General features: G+C 41.5%; 1 protein-coding gene across 8 annotated transcripts in view; it reads right to left on the bottom strand.

The window, feature by feature from the left end:
• LOC134224638 (uncharacterized) overlaps window positions 1-27,926 on the bottom strand; it is a 196,217-nt gene that overhangs the window by 10,885 nt on the left and 157,406 nt on the right. For all 8 annotated transcript variants that reach the window (XM_062704100.1, XM_062704099.1, XM_062704096.1 and 5 more), the window contains one exon: window positions 4,356-4,921. In XM_062704100.1, coding sequence (XP_062560084.1) covers window positions 4,356-4,437 — 82 coding nt within the window. In that variant the 5' untranslated portion in view covers window positions 4,438-4,921. The remainder of the gene's footprint in view (window positions 1-4,355; window positions 4,922-27,926) is intronic.

The following is a 27,926-nucleotide window of genomic DNA, read 5'->3' as shown; positions in this document are numbered from 1 at the left end:
ATTATGCCATTCTAAAAAAATATGTCTGGGTTACTGGGATGCTTTCTTCAAACAGCTTATCAAGGATTTTCTGTTTCTCTAAACGATATTTCCATGATGAACGAAATTTTCTACAATCTTTATGACAGCTTTTGTATTCCATGCGATCTTGCAAGGAAAAATTAACATTCCTGGAAACATAACAAACTAGCAAACTACAGGAAATGGATAAGACAACCGTGCAATAATTGTGAGAATTGCTTAGAAGAATCTATGACAAAAGGTCGAAGGACAAAAGATCGAAAGACTAAATTTCGAAGGACAAAAGGTCGAATGGACAAAAGGTCGAAGGGACAAAAGGTCGAAGGGACAAAAGGTCGACGGGACAAAAGGTCAATGGACAAAAGGTCGAAAGGACAAAAGGTCGAAAGGACAAAATGTCGAAGGGACAAAAGGTCGAAATTACAAAATTGGTTGAAATTGATAAGCCATAGTATTGAGAACAATACAAAGCAAAAGTATGATGTAAGTACCGTCATTGGGGGTGACCGTTGGCCAAATAGTGGCCATGTATTCAGCAGATTAGAATGACTTAATAATGGAATTCATGTATCTGGGCACAAGGAAAATTTAATATAAGATACCTTTTCGAGCGATTTACATAACCGCCCTACAGACTGTTTGTGAGAACGATGGTCCAATCTTGACTTGAACCCACAACCTCTTTTTACTACACAAAACTCTACCACCAATATGCAATATGCATATGCACAATCATGATTATAAACCATTCGGGATGCGTGCGGTTTTCGTTAATGTTCTACAAAACACAACATTACGCGTGTTTGAGTGTTAATAGAAATGATTCGTACGGTTGAATCACCGAATAATATGCAATTTAATCTGTTATGTACAGCGTTTGTGTTCAGTGTTTATTTCTTATTTAAAACCAATAACGACGTCACGTTGAATTAAAACCAATAAGGGCCCCATCAAGGGGCCCTCCTTAGATGTGCGGTAAGACGCGCGGCTGCAAAGCAAGATCATGCTGAGGGTGGTTAGGTTCGATTCCCAGTGCCGGTCTAGGCAATTTCGGATTGGAAATTGTCTCGACTTCCCTGGGCATAAAAGTATCATCATGTTAGCCTCATGATATACGAATGCACAAATGGTAACCTGGCTTAGAAACCTCGCAGTTAATAACTGAAATGAACACTAAGCTGCGAGGCGGCTCTGTCCCAGTGTGGGGATGTAATGCCAATAAGAAAAAGAAGAACATCCCCATCTAATACATGATGAGGAGTGGGAAATGAATTTGACACACATTGCTACAAGAGACTTACAATCTTATATATCTCCATGATCGAAATCGGAATGTCATGTATAGGAATGTATAGGAAGTCGCGTTTGTTGGCTGCGAAATAATTCATTATACGACACTGATTTGAAGTTTCCGAAACCAATGTATTTCACACAAACATGCACTCGAAGCGACACGTGTTACAAGAGCACGATCTAACAAGTACTAATTATTCAGCTGCCGAAAACTAATAAAAATCATACAATGCTCGCCCTGACTGCTGTATATTCACTGTAAATTGGTTAAAGAACTGCCCATGAAATAAAGAAGGAGAAATCTCTGGGAAATGTAATAAGCTAGATTTTTCTTCATGAACATGTTTTCAAACTTGTCGTATATTTAGTCTTTTTCATGTGTACAGAATTATAGATTTTGAAATTTTGGGCTTCCGACCTGTTGCCCATTTGACCTTTTGTCCCTTCGACCTTTTGTCCCGTCGACCTTTTGTCCGTCGACCTTTTGTCCTTCGACCTTTTGTCTTTCGACATTCTGTCCCAAAGCCGCTTAGAAGACGCCCGGGAACCAGCTTGATCACGGTTTCAAAATGTTGACCAAAAATGCGTACTTACCAACATGTAATTAGGTGCAGGTTTCCCTTAATACAAGCTGACACCCAAATTTTTGCACACTTGTACGTTTATGTAATTAAACGGATGTGATGAAATTTGCTTAAAAAGTTTAGTCACCAGATGAATCATTGCACAAATGTACCATGCGTATCCATACGCTCTCATGCTTATATGCTGCTGAACATTTTTACTGAACATACTTACCGTTCCTCCTGGGAGGCCCATTTTGCCAGAAAAATACTTGTTGGGACATACAGATATCGTAATAATTTTGGTTATGATATTTACTTAGTATTTTAACTTTCAATTTAATGATTTAATTTATTTCGAGATGATTAATAGATAATGAAACTTTAGGAGCTGGTGCCAGTAGGTGCCTTCCAATCACCATTGTATACAATGAACCCTTTAACAGTTCTCGAAACATTTTCACGTTTAAATTACCCTGTACTTTACCCACGATCTTTGTTCGCTTGAAAGAATTTCCAATGCGCGCTGCATTACTTTCTGTTTTGACGGCAAATATTGGAGTGAAATTGTGTTTGCGTCAATTTCTGAATATTTTAAGCATTCATTTGCATAAGGATATATTTCTCTGAAAGCATTAATGTTCTCATAGTAAAGTATCGAAGTATTGAAATTCCCGTTTTTTGGTGGCCACCCGTTAAATAAACGATAACGAGACGTATCATTAAAGCTTTCGATGAAGGCTACTTAGTCTAAATCACATCAGGATAAGAAAAGTTTTTTTTTATAATCTGCAATTAATATTTTGGCTTTTTTCCTCGTCCTTAATAATCATTGGAAGTTAAAATGAAAATCACTGATTATGGACATTGTTCACGCATGATTCAGTCAGAAACGATCAGTTCGAAATTAATGATTTTGTTCTGTGACAATTTCTAAGGCAGACACGGTTAATGCCATTCCATTGTAGGCTTTCCCCAGGATTCAATGGTAGCTTCATCAAATGAAAGGCACACTATTGAACTCCATTCAATGTCACATCCAGCGTTCCACAAGGAAGTCACCTAGGGCGATTCATATTCCTGTTGTATCTCAACGACGTCAACCAACTTTTAAAGTGTTATAAACTGTCGTTTGCTGATGATGACTTTAAACTATATTTCACCATAAAACTTGCAGCCGATACTGGTTTTCTTCAAAATCAGATCAACATATTTGGTGAATGGTGCTATGCTAATCGAATGGTATACCGAACCCGTCATAATGCTCAGTGATAACATTTGCACGTAGCCGTTATCCGATATTTCACAATTACTATCTGCATGTAGCATCATTGAAAAGAGAAACGGTGGTGAACGATCTGGGAATCACACTGGATTCAAAACTCACGTTGAAAGATCATATTTCATATGCGATATCTAAAGCTTTGGGCAAATTTGGTTTCATCTTCGGTATTCCAAAGTAATTCAAAGATGTTATTGCCTGGAAGCGTTATATTATTCATTGGTTCGATTAATACTCCATTTTACCAGAATGGTTGTATGATGATCGAAACTGTGCAGAAAAAAATGTGTAAGGTTTGCCTTGCGATTATTGCCTTGGAACGACCTGGATCGCCTTGGAGTGCGTAGGAACGTATCTAAAGCATTGCTTTTTTCTGATCTTCTGGCTAGCCGAATAGACTGTGCGGGTGTACTGAGCCAGATCAACATCAACTTTCGACGAAGAATATTTAGTAATAATGATTTTCTGCACATACCAGCTACAAGGATTAACTATGGCTTTAACTCTCCTTTATTGAGCATGTGTCGAATTTTTAATAAGTGTTTCAATGTTTTTGATTTTAATTTGTCTAGTGTCTAGCGTTTATTGTCTCGTGGTTGATTATTATATTTTGTCAACTATATATCGGTGTGTAAGGTAAATCTGGCATTAGGAATGTATTATTCTGTTGATAGAATGGATGAGGAGGTTTTTCGCTCTCTTGAGTAAAAGTTTAGTAAATTCAACTCAAGAGAACTCTTCTCAAGAGAACTCTTAAATAACCAAATAAATAAACCCACATCTGCATGCAAACAGATTCAGCGGTCTACATTTGCTGCCTTTTTTATTTTCAGGCAACTTGTTATCCAAATTGCAAGCATTTAAGTAGTTCCATGTTAGTGATACATTTTTCTCATTGTTAAGTGTTTTGGATACAACCAAATGTTTCTAATCTCAGGTTTCCACTATCGTGCCTATCCTAATGACAATTCTACAATTTTTCACCTCTCCCAAGCTGGTACTTAGAAAGTAAAATCATTAAAACTAAAATAGATGAAGTGCACTAGAGGAGGCAGAAAGCATCACTAGATGTTGTTTCCAGTCCTATCTCCCTAATGAGTTGATCTGTTGTAAAATTTTACACTCTATTTGATAACCAAACAAATCTGACTTTCCTTGCTCAACTGAGCATAAAAATGTTTACACATTTCACTTACCGGCATAAAACAGAAACAGGACAATTTTGAGCGATATGAGGTTGCGGTTCACTAACGGCTCCTTGGCAGGTGGCGCTCCCATCTTGGCAGCACTTAACACACCTCTTACTTCCGGGCAGGTTGTGTCAATTTGTCTTATCACTAGGGAGGGGGGTTTCTTCTATTACTACTTAACACGCGTGCTGTTCCGAAGCACTAAATGCAGTGACTTGTCACCACCACTGCTACTGCTGGCAATTACTCAACTTCGACGGGGAGTGGTTCAGCAAATGTTTGGGCAGCATTGAACCATTTCCTTCATCACGGCTGTCGTAGTCGTCGTCGTCGTCATCAACACCTTCATCAGACCGGGAAAGAGTTGCCTCTATCGGATGGCCCGGAGGCAAATGGTTCGCACCAACAGAAATAGAATGATCTAATGGTCTCCAAGGTTTGGAGCTTCCCTCTCGCTGTCCGGTCGGTGGAAACTTCTTAGTGTTCGTTTTCTTATCGATTTAGTATTCACTTTCCACGTTCCGATGAGGGTGCACCGTCGTTTATAGCTCTCCGGCAAAAGGTGAGAAAACCTAGAAAGAAAGTGCAAACGGAAATGTTAGAATATCAAATCAATCCGTAGGTCTCGATATGTGCTAACGGTCATGGCAGTCAATTGGTTTAGAGCAATATGGCAAAGTGGTTCTCGAACGATGTGACAATGCAGATAAAATTATAATAAAATTTAAACAAGTAGACAGAAGAAGACACAAAGAAGACAACTTGGAATTTAAATAGATTTAAAAAATTCGACTTGTTTTTAGAATTTTATTTGGAAAACACTGGAATATGAAGAAAATGTTTCCGAATTGAAGGGATTCAGAAGCGGATGAGCTGTGTGCTCACTGGGGCGAATGTGGGTTAATGGTGCAGTGGGTCGTCTGAAACCGAGAGTGGGACTCGTATACAGATCCGCCGTACATCGGGCGGATTCACGTCAGCCACATGCGACCATCTAATTGTGTGACGATGATGATGTGGGAAATTTAGTTAAATCATCGCAGCTCTCTGAATTTCGACTGCTGAAAATGTGTGGAAAATTTATATCATTTGGACATTCCACTTTCATTTCAACAGATGACTATAAATCTCAGCTAGGCCGGCAAGAATTTTCTGCCATTTCAGTTTCGGGCCATTCTAAATTTCATTGATCGATTAAGATTTGGTATAAAGTGGCCCTCTGCTGCACAGTAGCAATAAAGTTTAAAAGACCGGTTGGTGCGATGCAATTCGAGATATAGGAGGATGACATCATAAATTGAATTTGATTGTTGTTCGATCGCATTCGAGTGGCCAATCGGGGGAGTCAAATATACGACGATGATGCTGTGAAAGAAAAGCGCGATGCGCGATGTTTATGGAGTAAAAATAAACTTAATTTGTGACCACCCATGAAGACACCACGCGCACAGACTGTCGTCGGTTATTTGGGTATGTGATTTCTAAAAATTACTGGGGTTGTTAGTGCAAATTAACTTTGCCGACTACCGACGCGTAAACGAGGCGAGCGGTAGGGCTGTCGAAACGGTAGCAACGCTAGCGGTTTAACTCGGGCTAGGAAATATTGGAACATGCATGTACTCACGGTTCGGCAAGCGTGCCTACTGTTGGCCGTCGCCACGTGTGTGACACGCGGCCGTTTAACTGCTGCGGACTCCGATTTTTCGATGGTTGTTGTCGTGCTTCACGCCATCGACGGCTCCTGCGCGTGGATCGGTGGACAAGGCGCGAGATTTCAGATCTTCGTCGCCGGAAATTACGCGAAAACAACGAAGTTGAAATACCGAAATACAAATTATTTAGAAAACAATGTCGTCCCCACCTTTAGAGCCAGATTTTCCATCTCGCTTCCCAAACCGAATGTTATTTTACAGAGCTGGGGTCAACGATACTTGAAACCAGGTCGATGACCGAACTCGCACATGTTTTTTTGGCTAACGACTTTACCTTTGGCGCCAGAAATAAACCGTGGAATAAACTTCATGATGTAGATCATGAACAAGTGAACCAATATTCCACGTGAGTGAATTCAAAAATGACCCTCAACGTGAGTGGACTCTAAGCAAGGGGTAGAGGTAGATGAATTGAAAATTTAAAAAATCGTTGAACTGCCACATATAGATAGAGCTTACCAGACTCTAGAACATCAATCTTGCATCAAAATCATAAAAAAATCACCAACAACATTATCCGCAACTCTTTCCTTACTTGTTCTCACTCTTTGTTTACATTTTCCAAGAGGCTCGGAAGCCTCCTTCCAAGAGGCTCGGAAGCCTCCTTCCAAGAGGCTCGGAAGCCTCCTTCCAAGAGGCTCGGAAGCCTCCTTCCAAGAGGCTCGGAAGCCTCCTTCCAAGAGGCTCGAAAGTTTCCTTCCAAGAAACTCGGAAGCCTCCTTCCGAGAAACTCGGAAGCCTCCTTCCAAGAGGCTCGGAGGCCTCCTTCCAAGAGGCTCAGGAAGCCTCCTTCCAAGAGGCTCAGGAAGCCTCCTTCCAAGAGGCTCGGAAGCCTCCTTCCAAGAGGCTCAGGAAGCCTCCTTCCAAGAGGCCTGGAAGCCTCCTTCCAAGAGGCTCAGGAAGCCTCCTTCCAAGAGGCTCAAGCCTCCTTCCAAGAGGCTCGGAAGCCTCCTTCCAAGAGGCTCGGAAGCCTCCTTCCAAGAGGCTCGGAAGCCTCCTTCCAAGAGGCTCAGAGCCTCCTTCCAAGAGGCTCAGGAAGCCTCCTTCCAAGAGGCTCAAGCCTCCTTCCAAGAGGCCTGGAAGCCTCCTTCCAAGAGGCTCGGAAGCCTCCTTCCAAGAGGCTCGGAAGCCTCCTTCCAAGAGGCTCGGAAGCCTCCTTCCAAGAGGCTCGGAAGCCTCCTTCCAAGAGCCGCAGAAGGCTCCTTCCACGAGGCTCAAGCCTCCTTCCAAGAGGCTCAGGGCCTCCTTCCAAGGCTCGGAAGCCTCCTCCAAGAGGCTCGGAAGCCTCCTTCCAAGAGGCTCGGAAGCCTCCTTCCAAGAGGCTCGGAAGCCTCCTTCCAAGAGGCTCGGAAGCCTCCTTCCAAGAGGCTCGGAAGCCTCCTTCCAAGAGGCTCGGAAGCCTCCTTCCAAGAGGCCCGGAAGCCTCCTTCCAAGAGGCTCGGAAGCCTCCTTCCAAGAGGCTCGGAAGCCTCCTTCCAAGAGGCTCAAAAGCCTCCTTCCAAGAGGCTCAAAAGCCTCTTTCCAAGAGGCTCGGAAGCCTCTTTCCAAGAGGCTCGGAAGCCTCCTTCCAAGAGGCTCGGAAGCCTCCTTCCAAGAGGCTCAAAAGCCTCCTTCCAAGAGGCTCGGAAGCCTCCTTCCAAGAGGCTCCGGAAGCCTCCTTCCAAGAGGCTCAGGAAGCCTCCTTCCAAGAGGCTCAGAAGCCTCCTTCCAAGAGGCCTGGAAGCCTCCTTCCAAGAGGCTCGGAAGCCTCCTTCCAAGAGGCCTGGAAGCCTCCTTCCAAGAGGCTCAGGAAGCCTCCTTCCAAGAGGCTCGGAAGCCTCCTTCCAAGAGGATCGGAAGCCTCCTTCCAAGAGGCTCGGAAGCCTCCTTCCAAGAGGCTCAGTAGCCTCCTTCCAAGAGGCTCAGGAAGCCTCCTTCCAAGAGGCTCGGAAGCCTCCTTCCAAGAGGCTCGGAAGCCTCCTTCCAAGAGGCTCGGAAGCCTCCTTCCAAGAGGCTCGGAAGCCTCCTTCCAAGAGGCTCGGAAGCCTCCTTCCAAGAGGCTCGGAAGCCTCCTTCCAAGATGCTCGGAAGCCTCCTTCCAAGAGGCTCGGAAGCCTCCTTCCAAGAGGCTCGAAAGTCTCCTTCCCAGGGGCTCGAAAACCTCTCTTCAGGAGGGTCGGATGTTTCCTTTCAAATGGCTCGGAAGCCTCCTTCCAAGGGGCTCGAAAACCTCCCTTCAGGAGGGTCGGATGTTTCCTTTCAAATGGCTCGGAAGCCTCCTCCCAAGGGGCTCGAAAAGCTCCCTTCAGGAGGGTCGGATGTTTCCTTTCAAATGGCTCGGAAGCCTGCTTCCAAGGGTCTCGAAAACCTCCCTTCAGGAGGGTCGGATGTTTCCTTTCAAATGGCTCGGAAGCCTTCTTTCGATATGCTCGGAAGCCACAATGATCCATCGGAGAAAAGGAAACTCCCTATCAAAAGGCTCGTAAGTCATAACCCTAGTTTCAGGAGGCTTGGAAGCTTCTTTTCTAGAGGTTCGGAAGCCTACAAAAGTCTCGTGGAAAGCTTGATGTATAAAATCAATTTGAATTAGAAAGTTTCATGGAATAATGAATACTTCAGGCAATTTTTAGTTTTGTGTTTTGTTTTTAATATTTCTTATTTTCATTTACAGCAAATATAAAATAGGGGGTACCTCAATGAAAGCATAAGTTTGAAGGGGTACCTCTCAAGAAAAAGGTTGAGAACCGCTGCTCTAGGACATCAATCTTGCCTCAAAATCAGACAAAAGCCATCAACAACATTTTACTTAACGCTTTTCTTACTTATTCTCACTCATTGTTTACATTTTCTAACATTGATCTCAAATCATCAGCTAATCTCGGAATGCAGTCATGGATGGAGCGTACCCGGCTCTAAAACATCAATCTTGCATCAAATGCAGACAAATGCCATCAATTTTAAGCAACTCTTTCCTTACTTTTTCTCACTCTTTGTTTATATTTTCTAACACTGATCTCAAATCATCAAATGGTCGTGGAATGTAGTTATGGATAGAGCCTACCAGGCTCTAGAACATCAATCTTGCATCAAAATCAGACGAAAGTCATCACAAAATTCTACGCAACTCGTTCCTTACATATTCTCACTCTTTGTTTACATTTTCTAACACTAATCTCAAATCGTCAACTGATCTCGGAATGCTGTCATGGATAGAGCTTACCAGGCTCTAGAACATCAACCTTGAATCAAAATCGGACACAATATCAACGATATTCTACACAACTCTTTGCTTACATGTTTTACATAGATCCCATCTCAGGGGAATGATTGTTTACCCTATCAGGGATTACCTCTCGGAAAATATTCTAGTCTACACTACTAATAAACCACACTTTTATCTATGTCAAATCGATGCAATCAACAAATTTCATAAGTGCGCCCTAAAATATTCTCCATACGATATACAAATAATAAAAATAATGTGTCTCGACTAATTTATATGTACCAGTGTCACTAATGTTTTTCAGTGTCACTAATGTAACGATGGAAAACTTTCAAAGTTTTTTTTCCATGCTCTTATTTTAAACCAAAACGCGATCTCCGATTTTTTTTTTCATGCTTTACCATGACTAAGCTTATCATTTCTTGAGCGCCACTAAGTGTCACTAATGTAACGATGGAAAACTTTCAAAGTTTTTTTTCCATGCTCTTATTTTAAACCAAAACGCGATCTCCGATTTTTTTTCACGCTTTACCGTGACTGAGCTTGTCATTTCTTGAGCGCCGTCTCCAGCTGCTACTCGATCCGCAGCAGCTCGGATGCACTACTACTTCCCGCGAAATACATCACAAAACTGAAATCTGACTTCGTTCATCTGTCACTCTCGCATCTGTTGCTCATGACTAATGTGTATGCCCTCTTATTCAATTCAATCTATATATTTGATTATACCCATCACAATCCCTACAGAAGTCACGAAGAATTTTCGTAATAACTCCTGTGGAATTTTTTAACTCCACAAAACATTTTGAGAAATTGCCTCAGGAACTTCCAAAAAAATCTTGCAGGAATCTCCGAATGAATTAGCTAAGAGACTTCCGGATGAATTCCCTGAGGAACTCCTGAATTCTTGGAGAAAAAATCTGAAGAAATTCTTGAGAAAACGTCATGAACGGCATTCCTGGAGGAATTTTGATTGAACTTTTGTAGGAATTCAGGGAAGAACTCTTGGAGGAACTTTCCGAGGAATTCTTGGAGAAACTTCTCAACTGATTTCTGGAAAAACATCCGTAGGAATTCCTGGAGCAACTTCTGAAGGAAATCATAGTGGAACTTCCGGAGGAATTCTTAGAGGAACATCAAGAGGAATCCCAGGAGAAACTTCAAGATGAATTCTTGGAGAAAGTTCTGGAGGAATTCCTGGAAGATCTTGTAATAGAATTCCTGCTGGAATTTAATAGAAAATCTTTCCGACGAATTCATGGAGGGGCTTCCCGAAGAACTCCTGGAGGAACTTCCCAAGTAGTGCCTGGTGAAACTTCCGGAGGAATTCCTGAAGGAACTCCCGGAGGAATTCCTGGAGGAACTTCCGGAAGAATTTCTGAAGGAACTTCTGGAGGAATTCCTGGAGGAACTTCCGGAGGAATTCCTGGAGGAACTTCCGTAGGAATACCTGGAGAAACCTCCGGGGGAATGCTACGAGGAGCTTCCGGATGATTTTCGAAAGGAACTTCTGAAGGAACTTCCGGATGAATTCCTGAAGGAATGTCCAGAGGATTTTTTTGATTAACTTTCCAACAAACTTGATGAGGGACTTCCGAAGAAACTCTGGAGAATTTTTGTCATTTGAAATTATTTCACGCTGACCCATGCAGCCGCGCCGCCGGCTGAAAATGATCTATCACGCCGCCGCCGGAAAATTTTCAATCGGTGCACAGGTCTACTCCATACCCAATAGTAAAACCGTTAAAGTATTCGGCGTCTCTATCGACCAAGCCTCACATTTCTTCCTCATTTGCGCTTTTATAAAGTCAACTACCGTACCAGGGTCATTTTTTGTTGTTGGGGAATTAGAACTACTGCGTCTATTAATTAGAACTATCAACTTAATCAAAATGCTTTCAAAACGCTCTATGACCAGCAACAGAGGTATTCGTCTCCGCATTGGAGAAGCCATTATAGACAGCCGGCTTCTGTACGGTCTTGGACTCAGCTGCATTGCATACCGTAACCTTCTCAACGTCCAGTCCCCAACCTTTAACAGCTATGTTCGCCTCCGCTCTCCTACCCTCCACACCTGCCGAGTCTGCTTGCGCCGAGGCAGGCATCTTGTCACTTCGCCACCACGTTATGGCTGCTATATGCCTCAAGGCTGCTTCCTCCGCCGCTTCGACTGCCGGGAATTACAGGATCCCTATCCTTATTGAAGGGGGCTGGATCCTGTGCGCGGTGGCCGGCATCCGTCTCACCCCAGTGGCCAGGATCTATTGGCATGAAGCGAAGAGCTGGCACTCCTCCCTAGCCAGTATAAATCACTCTATCAGACGCTTAAGAAATGAGACAATACGGAGCATCTTCGTAGGTCGGTTGCTGAGTTGCTGAACACAGAATTCATGAACCACGAACATCGCTACACCGGCAAATGGTCTTCCCAAGTAATGCATTGCAAAGCAGCAGATTTTTGGTCAAAACCGCCGGTCTGTTTATCGCTGTACCTCAAAGCGATTACCCTAGACACCCTTGGATTCAGTTCATTCTAGTCAACGCTTCTTTGTATTTATATGAAAATACTATTTTTTTAACTTTTTATTATCAATAATTGATAAAAAAAATAGAAATAGGTAGACTAACCAATCACGTACATGCATACCTAGCACAGACATCAAAAATCAATCACTTGCGGGTTTGGATCTAATCCTCAGTTTGAACAAGATTTTACGCAGAGTGGACGCATCAAAGCGATCGCAGCGGAGCGGACACAGCATCACGGAGGCGCTAATAACATTTTCAAAGAAAATCCATCGCAACGCACCAGCATTTCATATGAAGAAAGGGTTGACCATAAAAATAGCACTTTGGCGATCCCGCACCGCCACTGCCGATGCTGAAAATTTATTACAAATTGTGGTGTCAGTTAGTTGGAGAGGAGCATTGGGAAAAGAAAATTGGTTCTTCTCAGGGCCAACATTTTATGAAAAGAAAGAGTTAATTGCGAAAATGGACTGTTTCGGTGGCATCGGTTTTGGCGTGGTAGCTTGGTTGCTGTTAGTGATTCCATCCATGAAAATTCACTACATCATCTCCCTCCGACGCGCTATCAAATTCCTTATTTACGATTAAGATTGAGTTATTGATCCTATCCATTAAAATTTACTGCATCTTCTCCCTTCGACGCGCTATCAAATTCGCTATTTACGATTGAGTTTTGTACTTTGAAGAAAGATTATTTCGGATAGTCGGATCAACCTTCTTTTGTATAAAATCAATGAAGACGCCACCTCAGTGGAAACTATCTACAGCAACCACCTATCGTCGAACGTCGCTCGGACAAACAGATGCCAAGAGATAATGTTTTGCAATATGAAGAAACTTTGACTTGAGTCAAATTTCTGTTGTTATCCCTCGCAACAATACGCATCTTAGATAACCAACATATCATAATCTAATTCAGAATCTTGCGAGAAAATTTCATAGGATTCTTAGAATTTGTCATTCTCCGAACGGTCCGTTGTCTGCTACGGAATGCCGATCAAAATGGTTCGCGCGCGCCGAAAACCAGCTTTCTTATATCTAATGAAGTAATTCCATTAGCCCCGCCCCATTCAATAATCGTTATGAGTGCACATTATATTTACAACCATAGAGATCACAAAGGGGCGGGGCTAACGGGCTTAATTTATAGAATACAAGAAAGCTGCTCTCCGGCGCGCGCACGCCATTTTGCTCGGGATTCCGCAGAAAGAGCGGAATGAGCGGTCCGACAAAATTTGATACAGCATGAAGGCATGGATAGCAGTGGCTTGCTGAAAATTAATTCCAAATGGTGGAGGCTTAGCGAAAAATCATCAAGTGGCGGACGGACAATTTTAACGCAAGGTGCTGACAAGCGTTTGGATACAGTTAGTTATTGGAAAGACGCATTGGGAAAAGAAAATTGGTTCTTCTCAGGACCAGCATTTTATAGAAAGAAAGAGTTAATTGCGAAAATGGATTGTTTCGGCGGCATCGGGTTTAGCGTGATATCTTGGTTGCTGTTAGTGATTCCATCCGTTCAAATTAATTGCATCATCTCCCTCCGCCGCGCTATCAAATTTGCTAGTTACGATTGAGTTTTGCACTTTGAAGAAAGTTCATATCAACCTTCTTTTGTATAAAGACCTTTTTGGAGGTCACCATCCTCAAAAATGGCCGAAATAAAGGAGAAATAAGCAGTACATGAAGTGGCGTGAAACCGCCCACGATATAAGCGTACGTGGCAAAGTAAGGATTGTGATGTCCCCGACTGAAAGCCAGTCGAGTGGCTTCAGCGGCCGATGAGTCATATTAATTCCACGGTTAGAGACTCAAAGTCCATCCAACTGGGAACAACTATTCAACTTCTTGATTCAGTTGGCCTCCGAGCAGTTTGCTCAATGTTAATAAAACGACACAAATTATTATGGCAAATACCATCAATTTCGAATAGCTACGCAGTCCTACGTCACCTTTGCGTACAACCCGATTGGGCTGCACCTTTGAGTTTTTTTTTCTTTTTTTTCTTTTTTTATGTTAATAAATCGATCAATGCAGTTACGTCCTTGTGACTAGGCGCGAGATTCAATTATTACTATCACCACCTATCACTTTGATTTTTTTTTGCAAATACATTCAATGATGCATGCAAATTTAATTAAAATTGAATTTAATATGCAATTAATCAAAAATTCAGCACGACGAAATTGGCAATGACAGTACTTCAATGTGTCGCTGTATGTAAATATCTCTCTCCTTCGTTATCTTCCATTTGATCATTGAACCTTCCTTGTATGACCATAATGTCACTTAATCATCATCATCAACAGTTGAAAAGAAGAATCGTTGAGAGGACAATAAGCTGCGGTTTGAATGGAAGTCTACCGGTTTGTTTGGGTCGAATTATCTCGTTGAGCCCGTACAGAGCCCGATCAGCAATACAATTTGCATGTGAATGTCCTCTCGAGTGAGTGTCGCGAAATAAAAAATGCAAGTATATGATGAGTAAGAATAGTGTCACGACAGCGCTGAGACACCGTTGGCGATTATTATTGGTGCGAGAGATCAGTCTTACATCATATTTTATTCTTGGGGGCTTGCAGGAAATAATTGTTTCGTCATAAGCGGATGGTTGTTATACACCATCAGAATATTTAAATTTCTGATCGGAAATGCACTGCACTAGTGATCAACAATATGTTGCAACTTGTTTGTGCAAATGTAGTATTATAATGAAATGTTCGAAAAGTCTAACATAAAATTCGCAACTGTCAAAACAACTTAATTATTTCAAATTCTTCGCAAACATCTCAGAACAAGCATGTCCAAAGCATTTCATGTCCACACCCCAATACGGAAATCCAACAACAATTCATGCATTGAAGCCCACGCTCATGGCTGACCTTACCCTTCGAGTAAGCTATGAACCTACACTCATCGACCAGCCGAAACATGATCTCACCCATTAGATGCAGCCCGAACTATGTGATATAACACTGATACGGACCTACGGCGACCCATACATACGGGGTATGCTAAATAACTCTCAACATATGTTGGCAACATGCTGCGATGCCAAACTCGAATGTAAACAGTTTGGGTGGACGTGTTGACGAGTCTTCAAATTAGTCCCCATCAAATAAAGATAGATAGATATGTATGGATATAGATATGGATATGGAATTTAGTGGGCAGTCATCAGCTGGGGTTTGTTTCGGGAAACGATCGCACCGCAAACTCATCGCGTGAACTTGTTCGGTGGATCGCATCGCACGCGTGTAGCAGGGCGCACGCAACACGAGCTGCGAACTGCCATTGCCACTGCCATTGGTGATTAGCATGTGCTTAATTTAAATAAAATTTCAATTAATTTAACGCCTCACATTAATATGGCGATCTGAGCCGGAGTGCTTCGGGATTTTATTGCACGTTGTTCGTTCACGGAGACAATGTTTGCATTGAGTTAACTATTTGGAATCAAAGGGCGTTGGCAATTTATTTGTTATAGCATTTTCCCCATATTATTAAGTGTTGAATGTTTATTATCATTTTTGTCATACACTTTTGTGACATTCGAAGGACTCTGACGGAATTTCTGAAAGAATTTATAATCGTTGAAGAAAGAAGCGATAGAAAATTTGGTAAAAAGAAACACAATCTAATTTAAGAAGAGATTCCTGAAGAAACATAGCGATAAAACCCCCTATCTGATTCCTAAAGGATCTCCCTCAAAGCTTTTCCTAGAGAAACGGAAAAGCTTTGAGGGAGATCCTTTAGGAATCAGATAGGGGGTTTTATCGCTATGTTTCTTCAGGAATTTTTTCTTAGATTAAATTGTGTTTCTTTTTACCAAATTTTCTATCGCTTCTTTCTTCAATGATTATAAATTCTTTCAGAAATTTCGCCAGAGTCCATCGAATGTCACAAAAGCGTTTGACAAAAATGATAATAAACATCGCGTAATTCGTAGAGCTACCTCTAGAAAATTATAGGAAGAATTACAACAGCTTTGTTAATGGTTGCACGTCATCAACCACGCAGTACAAAGGTATCGCCTTCCACCTCGTCATCGAGAACCATATTCACCAGGTTCTTTCCTGAATGACTAAGGGTAAGCCTCCTGAGTGCACGGAGGGCCTTTCTTCTGGCCTTAACAATACGACGAGTTTCACCCGGTCACCAACGGATGATATGGAGATTGTCGGCTTTACATCCGGACCGTGTACTGGCCGAAGACGACCTTGAAGAAGTCGGAAAATTTTAGCGTGTGCAACGTCAATGTTTGATAACGCTTTAACGCGCGTTGGATGTTGTTGTCAAAGGACTCCCAGTCGGCGGCATCGCGATAGGGAAAGAGCACGCTATGTTTAAAGGCAACTATTATGCAAAGTGAATGCACATCGGATGTTAAGCCGTTAGATCATAGTTTTTGACCTCTAGTTTAAGGATCTGTGTCGATTAAAATATTTCATCGGTGAAATTTTGACTTTTTTACTATTTAAGGTAATATTTTTAACCTAAAAACCTTTTCTGATTTTTTTAAATTTTTTGAAACAAGTTATATAAAATCCAATCGCTGCTTTTTTTTCCTGATGCTTTCGGAAACATTTTCATATAAAAACAATTTTCATATGATGAAAATAGTAGAAGTTATATTAAAATTACTGCTAGTCTTGAATGTTCTTACGGTATATTATGAATAGATCTGGAGCCTTCCTTAGCCTTATTACACTGCTACACTGCAAGACCATGCTAAACGTGGGTGAGTTCGATTCCCGGTCTTGTCTAGGAAATATTCTCGCCTTCCCTGGGCATAAAGTTTCATCGTATCCTCATGATATACAAATGCGAAAATGGTAACTTGGACTAGAAACCTCGCAGTTAATAACTATGGAAGTGCTAAATGAACACTAAGCTCCGAGGCGGCATTTGTCAGAGTGGTTGATGTAATGCCAATAAGAAGAAGTATTATTAAATTTAAAAACCTAATATCACTCTTTAACATTTCCAATCAACACAAAGTTAAAACTACGCAGTAGTTCAAAGTAGTATTTATGTTCTGTATTTCAAACTTACAAACCTCAATGGACGACTGCATTATGTGACCACTGTTATATGCTACCTCCGTGGATAACAGTTTACTTGCATTTTGTTTTTTTGGCATTTTGTAGTTTGCTAGATAGTATAGAAATTTCTGTGGATGGCTTCCGTTGTTTGCTCCGTATACTTTGTAAGGCCTCACAAAATTCAAGAACATGGAATTTCAAAATAAGAAATTTTTCGGTGATTGGTAGCCCGGCTGCTATCCAACTGTCACAAAAAGCTCGTATGGCATCTGAATAGAAGTCCAACAATGTTACACAGCAATCAACTACCTGTGGTAGACTCTCCAATACCTTGTAATAACCATTGCATTATTTTACTTTCAAAACACCTCGTTTTACTAAAATACTTCGGCAGTAACGCCCAGTGAAACCAAGTTGAGCGTGATGAGTTGCGTTGACCTCTGCCCAGACTTCAGATTTGTCTGGATGGTTTTTTTTGCTACAGGGCAGAAAATTTGGTAGACCAATCCCACCAGCTAATGTAGCGCTGGAGGAAGGGTTTTGTCTAAAATTATGTCATAGTCTTCTCCTTCTAGTAGATGATCTTCCTTGACCTGTCCAGCGTTAAATTCGGTTTCTATGGTAACAAGTGGTGCAGGGTTGCTGGTGTTTTAATAGACACGTATGAGATATGCAGTTACACAAGAATTCGCTATCGAAAAATGCAATATATGTTCGGTATCAACAGTATTTCTAGTATAACTTCTGCTACTTTCATCATATGAAAATTGTTTTTATATGAAAATTTTCCTTGAAGCATCAGGAAAAAAATGTAGTACCTGGATTTTATATAACTTGCTTCAAAAAAATTTAAAAAATCAGAATAGATTTTTAGGTTAAAAATATCCCCTTAAATGGTAAAAAAGTCAAATTTTCACCGATGAAATATTTCAATCGACACAGATCCTTAAACTAGAGGTCAAAAACTATGACCTAACGGCTTAACATCCGAGGTGCATTCACTTTGCATAATAGTTGCCTTTAAACATAGCGTGAAGAGGCATCATCAGTGACAGTGGGAAATGGTTGCTGCCGGAAAAGGTCGAGGAAGAAGGGACCGACTGGGTTTTACAGAAGGTTGGTATGAACCATCATCGATGAGGAAGGCTAGATTTGCCACTTTGAAAGCTTCGAGTAAGGCATCACGGGGATCTTACCTTGCACATCCCTCGCCCGGGTGGCGAGCTTCATATCTCTCAAGAGAAGGAGACAAGAACGACGTCACTGATGACGTTTCTCAACTTTTGTTTAATATCGGAAGGCGTTTCCCAGAGGGATTTTTATATTCTTCACTTCTTCTATTTTTCTATTTTGCTATTTAGCGCAAGGGTGTCTTCGAGAGGTATTCAGCAAAATGATCAATCCCCTAAAAGTGCGATGAAAAAATTTCAACTTTACAACATAAAAGGTTTATGTCTTCGTGAAGGTTGTGGCCAAATTTCTACTGAAAAACTTTGTCGAAGATGCCAAGTTCGTAATTTCATTACTTTTAGAGATTTATTACTTTTTATGCCAACAAGCTTTAAACGTGATCATCATATTATAAGCATACTAGCAATTTGCGAGGAAACGAGCAATTTGATGGAAACGCATCGTGCATTGGTTCATCATCTCCTCTTGACTAAAATTGTTGTGCACACATTAAAGGTTTATGGTATTCTGCATTCCAGTGAGAGCCATTTGCATCAAGTCAATATCAATAACAACCTGGCTTGAGTTTAGAACCTACTTGTAGTTTCACAGGGGTAATGGCATTGCATTGTATTCGCTTTCACATTCGCTTACAACTTGACAGTTCAGCTATTAAAATAAAGTCAATTGCTTGTACTTCGTTACGTGAATGAGATTGTCTGTCACAATAAGCTTCTTGTGAAGTTGCAGTTATCCATCTATCTATCTTCTATCGTCTTCTTCTATGTATATAAATCTCAATGTTTGTGTGTTTGTATGCATGTTCCAGCATAACTTCTGAACCCATTGACCGATTTCAACCAAATTTAGAACGCACATTATTTATATTGAGGAGACGACGATAGGGAGGTGGGGTGCTCTTTTGGAAAGGTTGAGGGTGTTGGGGGAGGGGCATTCATACGAAAACGAGCAATTTAGTTTAACTTTTGAACCCCTTGACCAACTTCAGCCAAATTTGGAACACACATTCTTTACCTTAAGCAGACGACGATAGAGGGGTGGGGTGTACTTATGAAAAGGGGGAGGGTGTTGGGGGATGGGCATTCATAAGAAAACGAGCGATTTAGTTTAACTTTTGAACTCCTTGACCGACTTCAACCAAATTTGGAACACACATTCTTTACCTTAAGGAGACGACGATAGGGGGTGGGGTGCACTTAGGAAAAGAGAAGGGTGAGGGAGGACGAGTATTCATAAGAAAACGAGCAATTTAGTTTAACTTTTGAACTTGACCGACTTCAACCAAATTTGGAACACACATTCTTTACCTTAAGGGGACGACGATAGGGAGGGGGGGGGGGGGTGCACTTAGGAAATAGGGTGAAGGAGAGGGGGGAGGGATATTCATAAGAAAACGAGCAATTTAGTTTAGATTTTGAACCCTATGACCGATTTCCACCAAATTCGGAACACATAATCTGTGTTTTAAGGAGACGACATAGAGGGTGTTCGCGCACGGGAGGACCGTTGTGTGATTTTGATGATTAATGAGACTCGTTTGATTACCCAACCGTCCTGCCATGACGGAGGCACAAGGAAGACTATTTAATTGTCTCTATATGTGAGTATACATGAAATATAGGGATGTTACATTTATTGTGTGCTGTTTGTACAAACAGAGGGCTATGGATGCTCTTTGAAGCAGGGGGAGGATGTACCCTTTAGACCCCTATTATTTAGTTCATCCATCATCTTTAAAATTGTAAAATTCTCCGGAAAACAATCTTCCGAATTCCTCATAAATAGCGAATCCTCAAGAATAACATTTTCCCGGGAATAACATTTCTCCAAAAATGGCTTAAACGAAAATTATATTTCCCGAAAATGATTCTCCCCCGAAACACATTTCCCGGACAATGACATTTCCCTGAAGATGGCATAACACAATTTGGCCTAAGGTCATTCGGCATGAAGGACATTTGGGATAATTATTAACAGCATGAAAAGTGACTTATATGACGTTAGGCATTTTTTGTGTTGATTGTAATAGTTATGTGCCTGAGTGATGCTGCAGCATGGAATAAAGCCGCATTGGTGAAAATAACTACGTATGGTAATACAATTAAATCACAAAATCCTTTCATAGAAAGCATGTATTAGCCGGGTATAAACAAATGCAAATTGTTACTCTTCATCGTCACTGGGTCACTTAGGGTCACTGGGTCATTACCAAGATTTGGGAGGAGGAAGTTTTGCCGCAGGAGTGTATGGAAGGTGTCGTGTGTCCCATCTACAAAAAGGGCGATAAGCTGGATTGTAGCAACTATCGCGCATTCACATTACTGAACACCGCCTACAAGGTACTCTCCCAAATGTTATGCCGTCGAATAGCACCAATTGCAAGGGAGTTCGTGAGGCAATACCAGGCGGGTTTTATGGGCGAACGCTCCACCACGAACCAGGTGTTCGCCATTCGCCAAGTACTGCAGAAATGCCGCGAATACAACGTGCCCACACATCATCTATTCATCGACTTCAAAGCCGCATGTGATGCAATCGATCGGGACCAGCTATGGCAGCTAATGCACGAACACGGATTTCCGGATAAACTAACACGGTTGATCAAAGCGACGATGGATCGGGTGATGTGCGTAGTTCGAGTTTCAGGGGCATTCTCGAGTCCCTTCGAAACGCGCAGAGGGTTACGGCAAGGTGGTGGTCTTTCGTGTCTGCTATTCAACATCGCTTTGTAAGGGGTAATACGAAGAGCATTACGATTAACACGAGTGGTACAATTTTCAATAAGTCCGTCCAGCTATTTGGCTTCGGCGACGACATAGATATTATGGCACGTAACTTTGAGAAGATGGAGGAAGCCTACATCAGACTAAAGAGGGAAGCCAAGCGGATCGGACTAGTCATCAACACGTCGAAGACGAAGTACATGGTAGGAAGAGGTTCAAGAGAAGACAATGTGAGCCACCCACCGCGAGTTGGCATCGGTGGTGACGAAATCGAGAAGGTAAAAGAATTTGTGTACTTGAGCTCACTGGTGACTTCCGAAAATGATACCAGCAGAGAAATTCGGAGACGCATAGTGGTTGGAAATTGTACGTACTTTGGACTCCGCAAGACGCTCCGATCGAATAGAGTTCGCCGCCGTACCAAACTGACAATCTACAAAACGCTCATTAGACCGGTAGTCCTCTACGGACACGAGACCTGGACGATGTTCGTGGAGGACCAACGCGCACTCGGAGTTTTTGAAAGGAAAATGCTGCGTACCATCTATGGTGTGGTGCAGATGGCGGACGATACGTGGAGGAGACGAATGAATCACGAGTTGCATGAGCTGTTGGGAGGACCATCCATCGTTCACACCGCGAAAATCGGAATACTGAGGTAGGCCGGGCACGTAGCCAGAATGTCGGATAGTAACCCGGTGAAAATGGTTCTCGATAACGATTCGACGGACCCAACAAGGCGAGATGCGCAAGGTGGATCGATCAGGTGGAAGATGACTTGCGGACCATCCGTAGACTGCGTGGTTGGCGACGTGTAGCCATGGACCGAGCCGAATGGAGAAGATACTTAAATACCGCACAGGCCGCTTCGGCCTTAGTCTGAATAAATGAAATGTAATACTCTTCATCGGAATAATGGTTTGCCCATGGTTTCCTTGTGGATGGTGGATGTGATTGCTTCTTTAAAAGTAGACGTTCGCCCGGAATAAGGCAATGGTGGGTGTGATCCCTTCTTTAAAAATAGGCTTCTTTTTCTTATTTGCATTACATCCCCCTCCTGGGACATTAGCGCCTCGCAGCTTAGTATTCATTAAGCACTTCTACAGTTATTAACTGAGCGGTTTCTGAGCGAAGTTACCATTTTTTCATTCGTATATCATGAGGCTAACAAGATAATACTTTTATGCCCAAGGTAGTCGAGAAAATTTCCAACCCAAAATTCCCTAGACCAGACCGGGTATTGAACCCAGCTACCTTCAGCATGGTGTTGCTTTGTAGCCGTGCAACTTACCGCACAGTTAAGGAGGGCAAAAATATGCGTTTTCCCGGAATAAGGCATCGGTGAATGTTTTTCCTTCTTTAGAAATAGACGTTTGGCCGGAATAAGGCGATTGTGGGTTTGATCCCTTTTTAAAAATCAGTCGATGTTTCCAAAAGTGACATCTGCCTTCTTTTAATGATGAAGTGTCAATAAGAAAACTCAATTATCCTTTTGAACAGCTTGTTTTATTATTTTCCGATTGTAAAAAAAGACTGCGAATCAAACTGGCAATTCCGAGCAAGGCCAGCAGGAGTAAATGAAACCACAGATAGTGCGAAAAGAAATCGAGAGATGAGAATGAACCGATGTGTAGTGAATGCAGCAGAAAACACTGAGTTGGACTCAGAACATTAATTCAATTTAGACTCAATGATTCGTTTTGCGGCCTGATTCTTTCTGCCGAATCCTCACTCACTACTCAATTGCGATTCCATTCGTTTACGAACCGAATGTAAACAAATACTCGGCTATGCATCATTTGCTATCTGTGGGAAAGATTCGGTGATGAATTTTGTCTGTTTGTCTGTTTGTTTTTGGCATGATTCGTCATCAACTGAAGCCAAACGGCAGACAGTCGAAATTGAAAATTTTGTAAGGGCTCGTGTACAGTTGCCTAATTTGCGAATGTGCGTAGAGGTGAGTGAAAGATTAGCGGTAAATGAACCGAATTTTCCCATACCTGCATACAGCTAGTATCAAATATAACAAAAAAAAAATATTTTAAATGTTATACTTTTTTCAAATTTTTAAGTCGCAACTGTCACCAAATAGCGTATTTTATTATTATCTAAAATTTCTTAGAACATGCAAAAAATGTAGATATGAAAATGAAAAAGATATGATAAAAAAATTTAATTTGAAAGGGTCGTCAGCATAAAACGTAACAAATCTCCAAAAGTAACGGAATTACGAACTTGGCACTTTCTATAAAGTCTTTCCGGAGAAATTTTGCTACAACTTTCGTGAAGACTCAAATCATACAACATATAAGATTTGAGTCTGCACGAAAGTTGTAGCAAAATTGGAAAAATTATTTTTTCATCTCACTTTTAGGGAGACTGATCATGTGGTGGCTGAATAACTCAAAAGGAACGTATTAACTTTTACTGGTTGTATACTATTTCGCCGCGGATTTTTTTCTCGCGGTACGACATTCCGCGGAATGTATCAACTCTTCGAAACACATTTCGCGGAATGCACCTTTTTTCCGAAAGACATTTCGCGGAATGTATGAACAGACCTCTACCGACGGGGCTACGATCCCCGCCGGTGGGCCGCGCGGCGGCACTGGATTTTCGAATAAAAATTAAAACACCACTCAGTTCGGTGGTACAACTTAGACTCTTTATTAACTTACATTTAACTTACAGCTAACCTACTTTATGTTGACAATTTTCTCTCTCTCTTTTCTTTACTTAATGACTCTCTCACGCATAACGGTTCATTTAGAACCTTGCCAAGTGCTGTATTTTGCTTAAAAAGCAAAAGTAAGCAGACTTAAAAAACAAAACCCTGTTGCTGGGCGCAAAACTCTTTTCTAGTGCGGGTCGGTGCCAAGGTAAACTGACTCCGCATAAAATATTGTGACGAATCCCCCTGAATGAATTTAAGTAGTTGAGGTCGTCACATGTACCTTTTCACCGAAAATCATTCCGCGGAATGCCATTTGACCGAATTCAGTTAGAATAATTATCATTCATTCATCAACTATTTACCGATTCCTGCTTAATTGCATGCAATCTGGGCATTTTTTTTGGATTTAATGCTAACCCGACATGTTCCCGAGAATTTTTGCATTCGTAAAACCGTACTCTACCCGAACCCGACATAAAACCGTACTCTACCCGAACCCGACATAATTATTTAAGCCCGCACAAAAGTTTTCCCCGGAAAATTCAAACTAGATATGTGTAAAAAAATGTAAGTCCAAACAACGAACTAGCCCCACAATTAGCAAAACTGAATAAAATAATTTTCAGTATTTTATTTCTTAAGCCGGTACGCGACCCGGACTCACAAACCCGTACCCGACCCGAACCCGATATTGTACTAATTTTTCAAACCCTGAAACCCCACCATATGTTCTGCCCGGTATAAGGCGAAAGGAGTTGCTAATGTCTTCTTTAAAAGAACGCGTCTGTCCGGCATAAGGCGAAGGGAGGGGTAATGCCTTCTTTAAATGAATGCATCTTCCCGGTATGAAACAAAAGGAGTTGATAATGTCCTCTTTAAAAAAATGCGTCTGCCGTCGGTATAAGGCAAAGGGTAGGGTAACGCCTTTTTTAAATGGATGCATCTGCCTGGTATAAGGCGAAAGGAGTTGATAATGCCTTATTTAAAAGAACGCGTCTGCACGGTATAAGGCGAAGGCAGGAGTAACGTCTTCTTTAAATGGACGTATCTACCCGGTATAAGTCGAATATAGTTGATAGCCTGGTATAAGGCGAAGGGAGGGGTAACGCCTTCTTTATATGGATGCATCTTTCCGGTATAAGGCGAAAGGAGTTGATAATGCCTTATTTAAAAGAACGCGTCTGTCCGGTATAAGGCGAAGGGAGGGGTAACGCATTCTTTAAATGGATGCATCTGCTCGGTATAAGGCGAAAGGAGTTGATAATGCCTTCTTCAAAAGAACGCGTCTTTCTAGTATAAGGCGAAAGCAGGAGTAACGTCTTCTTTGAATGGACGCATCTGCCCGGTATAAGTCGAATAGAATTGATAATGCCTTCTTAAAATGGATGTATCTGCCCGGAATAAGGGACAATTGAAATTTTGAAAACTACTTCTACATATTCTGGGAGGCCTTCCTTAGCGGGAAGATGCGAGGCTACCAAGCAATACTATGCTGAAGAAGGCTGGGTTCAACTTCTGGGCCGGTCTAGGAAATTTATCAAAAATTTTTTTTTGACTTTTTAGGTATAATAGTTTCAACGTGTTAATCTCGTGTTAAACGAATGCAACAAAAAAGGAACATGGCTTAGAAACCTCGCAGGTAATGATTCTGAAAATGCTGAATGGATAAAGGTTATTATTATTAATATTCCGCGAAATGGTGCAATCCGCGAAATGGTACATTCCGCCAAAAGTCATTCGGCGAAAAGGTACAAACCGCCAAATGTCGTACCGCGAAAAGTTACAAACCGCCAAATGTTATTCCGTGAAAAGTTCAACCGCGGAAAGGAATTCCGCGAAACAGTTTTCGGTGAAATGTTATACAATCACTTTTACTTAAAAAATGTCCCGAAGACACCAGTACGGTAAATTGCATAATAAAGGTACTATTAAATAAACGGGGAAAGGTCGAACAAACCATTAGGCCGAATAGTCATTTGGCCGAAAAGGTCTTTTGGTTGAGAAGGTCATTTGGTCGAAAAGGTCATTTGGCCAAATAGGACATTTGACCGGAAAGGATATTTGACCGAATGGGACATTTGGCCGAATATGACATTTGGCCAAATAGGAGAAATGAGGTTTGAAAAGTGAGACGTCCACTTCTCACTATTTATTCCCACTTCTTGTTGTGAAAAGTGAGTAGTTCTAAGTAAGAAGTGAGACGTCTCACTACTCACTTCTCACTGTGAAAAGTGAAAAGTGCGAAGTGAGACGTCTCACTACTCAGTTTTCACATCTGACAGTGAGAAGTGAAACGTCTCACTACTCAGTTCTCACTTCTCACAGTCAGAAGTGAGAAATAAGGAGTGAGAAGTGAAAAACGCGAAGTGAGTTGGGATACGTTTCACTACTCATTTCGCGCGTCTCACTTTTTACAGCGAGCAGTGAGAAATGAGAAGTGAGTAGTGAGACGTCTCACTTCTCACTCATCATTTCTCACTTCTCGCTGTGAAAAATGAGAAGTGAGAAGTGATTAGTGAGACGTCTATCCTGTTCGGCCAAATGTCCTATTCGGTCAAATGTCCTATTTTGTTAAATGATCTATTAGGCCAAATGTACTATTCTCTTTGTACTCTTTCGGTCAAATAACCTATTCAGCCAAACGACATATTCGGCTATATGACTTTTTTGGACAAATTAATTTCAGCCCAATGGTCTGTTCAGCCAAATGGTATATTCGGCCAAACAACTTTCGGCCTAGCGGCTTTCAACCAAACGACATTCGGCCGAACGGTATTTGACCAAACGCGCAGAAATAAAAACTAAGTATGTAGGAATGCTACCTCGGAGGCGGATTCCAACGACTGGAGGGTCTTTGCTAAACTGAATTACGCTAAAAGGGATTTTCCGAAGGGTCCCGATCGTCAAGAAATGCCGGATGTTGGTACCTACCTTACAAACCCACTTGTACTTGCATCCTCTAGAATGATTTAAGGAGGCTGGTGAAGTACGGTTGACCTCCCGAAGCACTGCAATTCAGGGTGAACGTGGTCAACAGTTTCAGGTTGGGCAGGTTGTTTAAAAAACCGCCCATTCTCCACTGAAGACAAAGTTTGCCCTCCGGTCGTAGGGGTCGGAAAAGACGCTGAAAAGGAGACCGGAAAGTTGTATTGATTCGTACACGACGCAGGGCGATGATGATGACGCATCAGTTGCACTGCGCACGCTAGTCAGAAGGGAACAAAGCGATTTGGTAGTCGGAATGATTATTTCGAGGCATGCTGGCAGTTGTCACACGGGCTGGAGTACCCGGGGAGCCCAGGCCATCCGTTCCCAAGAAGCAAGGACGGCCGAGAAATATAGTCAAATGTTCATTTTACCACTTCTTCCCCTACGAGAAAGGCACCATCACTGCTATGTGAATTATTCTAGGTTTTTATTCTAGTCTTTCAACACCAACACCAATATAATAACACCTCCCTTTCTTAACTCCGGCATTTATTGCTTAATCATAGTTTGATATAATGACTAGTAGACATATAAACCACGTACTATGGATCAAATAATTTTGTTAAAATGCGGCTGAGTAATAAAACGGTGGTGATAGCAAGAGGGATTTTGCTTAAAATGTTTACTCGTGCACAGTGATATTATCTCCAATCAAAAAAGGTCTGTAAAGATATTAAAAGCATTTTCAGGATTTAATTATAACCCTGACGTCGAGTTAGTCGAGTTGCAAAGACGTTGCTACAACTACTGATTGTAATAGTACTCTTCTTCACTCATATTGTACTTTTATCACTTAGTGGGAATTAATGTCTCTTTATTTCGTCAATATCTTTGACGATCAAATGATAAGAAGACTTGCAATGCCTAGCTTTTCGATTTAGAAAATGAAATACAGAGTGCGTGGTGATTTTTTGCAGTAATTGAAATAGGTATTTAGCAGTTCAGCCAAATTTCCAGTGTTGCTAGATAAATCTGAATTTTGTTCTACAATCATAAGAATTTTTTTACTTGAAATTTACTGCAAAAAATCGACACATACCCCGTAGATTCAAAACAGATTGGAACATACATTTGGTATATATTTGATAAGTAAAGTATAAAACTTTATAATCGACACTTGTCATAAGACGAGTTTGTACAATCCCATTTAATTCCACCACTTAATTGTACCTTGACAGACATGTATTCCGACCTCAACAGTAAGGTCGTCTTCAGTGTCTCGTACTTGACTTAAGTCGAGTCAAGTACGAGACACTGAAGACGACCTTAATGCTGAGGTCGAAATACGTATCTGTCAAGGTACAATTCAGTGGTGGAATTAAATGGGATTGTACAAACTCGTCTTATGACAAGTGAAGACATTCCGCTAAAAATCTCAAAATAATTTTCTTTATAATCGATTTAATTAGGCATCCTCTACCAGTAAGTTACCAAGCAAAGTCTTTCCATAGTCTTATCGTAGACACAATTCATGTTGAAGTTATATTTAGAACTTAAATCCATTGTTTTATCA

Source organism: Armigeres subalbatus, chromosome 3, assembly GCF_024139115.2.
Source record: "Armigeres subalbatus isolate Guangzhou_Male chromosome 3, GZ_Asu_2, whole genome shotgun sequence".
Taxonomy (NCBI): Eukaryota; Metazoa; Arthropoda; class Insecta; order Diptera; family Culicidae; genus Armigeres; species Armigeres subalbatus.
The sequence above is the reverse complement of the archived record's forward strand: the minus strand, read 5'-3'. Positions and strand labels throughout refer to the sequence as shown.